The following is a 3,060-nucleotide window of genomic DNA, read 5'->3' as shown; positions in this document are numbered from 1 at the left end:
TTAATTTGCATTTCCCTTCAGATTAGTGACAATGAACTTCTTTTTATGTACCTGTTGGCCATTTGTTTGTCTTCTTTTGAAAAATGACTGTGCAGTTCCGCTATCCATTTCATATTATTTGTTATGAGTTGTATGAGTTACTTATATATCTTAAATATTAACTTCTTATCAGATATACATTCTGCAAATATTTTATCCTGAATAAGAGATTTACTGTAATTTTGCTATTTCCTCTGTTGAGCATAAGCTTTTAAGTCAGATATAGTCCCACTTGTGTATTTTGTTGTTGTTGTTGTTCCCTGTGCTTTTGGTGTCAAATCCAAAAGCTTGTTGCCATAACTCTGTGTTTTCCTCTGAAAAATTATTGTGTCTAGCCTCACTTAAAGTATTTAAACCATTTTAATTTGATTTTTGTACATATATATAAGCTAATTTAATTTCATTTGGAGGGCTTCATACTGAAACCTGTTAAAACCTTGTGGAAATACTTCCACAGTTATCACTTATTATATGCATTGTTTTCTACTTGCCAGCTAGATTCAGAATTGGGATAGAGGAGAGGGACCACTTGAAACCCATCCTTCCAGAAAGTAGCATATATCAAAGTGAACACTGAATAAGAAAATGAAGCTAGAATGTGTTGCTCATAGCAACACTGATAACTACAGAGGCAGAGAAGCCATTACAGAAAGGCTAAAAAGAAAGCAGATCTCTAAAAATTTCTCAAATATTAATGTTAAACATCTTGAGGAAGAACAGGAATTCTAATTGGCATGGGCCCATATAAAGATTGTAAGACAACAATAAATATCGAGCCATAAAAGCATCCTGAGCCCTATAGTCATCACACTATTAACAGCCCACTCCTTCCAGTGCAAACCCTGTAACAGCAAAGACTCCAGGGAGACTAGCATTGCAGATTTTTGGTCACCATTAATGGTAAAGGTAGGGAACAAGTTCTCAAAAGACAAGGTGGCAAAGCCACCTTCTACTATTCTCCCTTCCCAAGACAGATCCCTATGAGAAAACAGAGGCAAAAAGAGGCAAGAGGGGAAAAGGAGCATGTGTCCAGTAAAACATGGAAGTAAACCCTTAGGGAGGAGTGGAATCTAAAGAGGAGAACTGGGTGGACTAAGGCTGTGAAGTTCTGGGGAAGAAACAGGAGAAAGAAGAGAAAATCATGAGGAAGGCTGGGGAAAATAAGTAATTAAAAAAAATAGAAAAAAACCTAACCCTTAAACCAAAAAATTCACTGAAATTATTTTATGAGTGGTGTGTAAGGAATAGAAAGCAAAAATTTTCCCACGTTAATTATTAACAGTCTCCCTTCTTTCATGGAGTACAAGAGAGAGGTGTATTAGCACAAGGTCTGAACTAGCGCTCATTTCTTTTTGTCTTAATTGCCTTGTCTTCCCACATTCCCTCATGAATAAAAGACACGAAAATAATGTACACCATTGCAATGAAAAATGATTTTATTATGCAGAAACCAGATGCTCAAAGGCCCTCATAAGTTGCCCAATATTTAGGAGTTGTTCTCTGGGGCAAAAGGCCTTTTGTATGAGATGGACAGCAGGAAAGGTAGCTTAGTGGTATTTGTGAGCCAGGGCATTGGCCACACCAGCCACCACCTTCTGAAAAGCAGCCTGTGCCTCTGGGGTGAAATCCTTGCCCAGGTGATGGGCCATCACAATCACAATCATATTGCCCAGGAGCTGTGGGAAGAAAGAAGAGGTGTGAATATGAAGAGTCTGAACATGAACAGAGAATATTCCAACCTCATCTCCAGCTGTGCTTGTAGTTGTAATTATAAAATAAAAGCAAAATGATAGCTGGACTTAGCTGCTGCTACAGATATGAATTCTCATGTATCTGTCAGAATTTATAAGCATAAGTTTTCTTCCTATCTCCCTAACCCAGAAGATAAATTTTTCACTGTAATTCTTTAAAACATGACAAAGTTTATTTTCCTTGCTTGAGAGATCAGAACTGCATTTTAAATTAGAAAAAAAATTTAAATGTAAATTAAAAGATGAAAGATTTTTAATTTACAAATACAATCTAAAAAGCTTAATGGAAGAAGACAGAGCAGATATTGAAGAAAACAAAAACTGGAAAATGAAAATGAAATGAGAGGAAACAGTTGTTGTCAATGGAGAATAAAAGATCAACTGTCCCAAACACCTATGACTTTGCCTCCTGCTATGAACTTATCCTTAGGAAGGACAAGGAAGGATCACATTGAGGGATGTCCTAGACTCACCTTGAAGTTCTCAGGATCCACATGCAGCTTGTCACAGTGCAGCTCACTGAGACTTGCAAAGGTGCCCTTGAGGTTGTCGAGGTGTTTCAGGCCATTACTAAAGGAATCAATCACCTTCTTGCCATGCGCCTTCACTTTAGCATTGCCCATAACAGCAGATGCAGAGGACAGGTCCCCAAAGGAGTCAAAGAACCTCTGGGTCCATGGGTAGACAATCAGCAGCCTGAGGGGGTGAAAAGAGCCAGGTCATGGAGAAAGTCAGTGCCTGTCAGAGATGTCTGTCTCCACATGCTCAGCTTCCATCCCCCTCCTCACCCCAAGCTGCCTCATGACATGGATACTCACCTGCCCAGGGCCTCAGCACCAATATCTGCTGCATTCACCTTGCCCCAGGCAGTGCTAATGGCATTCTTCTCCCCATCACTCAGATGCACCATTGTGTCTTTTTGGGGGGTTGCTAGCAAACACAAGTGTGTCAGAAGCAAGTGTAAGCAGCAGCTGGCCCTGCTCTGTCCTTTATGCCCAGCCTTGACTCCTGCATTCCCTGCCCTAATGAGCTCATTGGCCAAGACTAGGGTGTGGCCCTACAGGATGAGGTTTGGATGATGACAGCCATAACAGTCCTTGGCAGCTCTGGCACTGCCTTGGAGTCTGACTTCAGGCTCTCAGTCCTCCTTCTTCATATCTGCTGGTCCCATGCCAGTAGTTCACGGTGGCCCTAAAATCATCCTCCTGGGCAACTTTACTTCTATGAAGTTCGGAATAACTGTCTGGTAGGTCTATTAGAGATTATTTCC

At 40.5% G+C, this 3,060-nt stretch overlaps 1 protein-coding gene across 1 annotated transcript; it reads right to left on the bottom strand.

Annotated features, from left to right (window-relative positions):
- Positions 1-1,457: 1,457 nt before the first annotated feature.
- LOC124090973 (hemoglobin subunit beta-like) lies at positions 1,458-2,768 on the bottom strand. Its single transcript, XM_046441791.2, has 3 exons — positions 2,609-2,768; positions 2,264-2,486; positions 1,458-1,715 (listed from the first exon to the last, which is right to left on the bottom strand). The coding sequence occupies exons 1-3, from the start codon at positions 2,698-2,700 to the stop codon at positions 1,587-1,589; spliced, it is 444 nt and encodes a 147-aa protein (XP_046297747.1). The 5' UTR covers positions 2,701-2,768; the 3' UTR covers positions 1,458-1,586.
- Positions 2,769-3,060: the final 292 nt, after the last annotated feature.

This window comes from Marmota monax, unplaced genomic scaffold (assembly GCF_021218885.2).
Source record: "Marmota monax isolate L192 unplaced genomic scaffold, Marmota_monax_Labrador192_F-V1.1 WCK01_AAM20220418_F8-fsc00068, whole genome shotgun sequence".
In the NCBI taxonomy this organism is placed as follows: domain Eukaryota; kingdom Metazoa; phylum Chordata; class Mammalia; order Rodentia; family Sciuridae; genus Marmota; species Marmota monax.
This window is presented reverse-complemented; position numbering and strand designations above follow the sequence as displayed.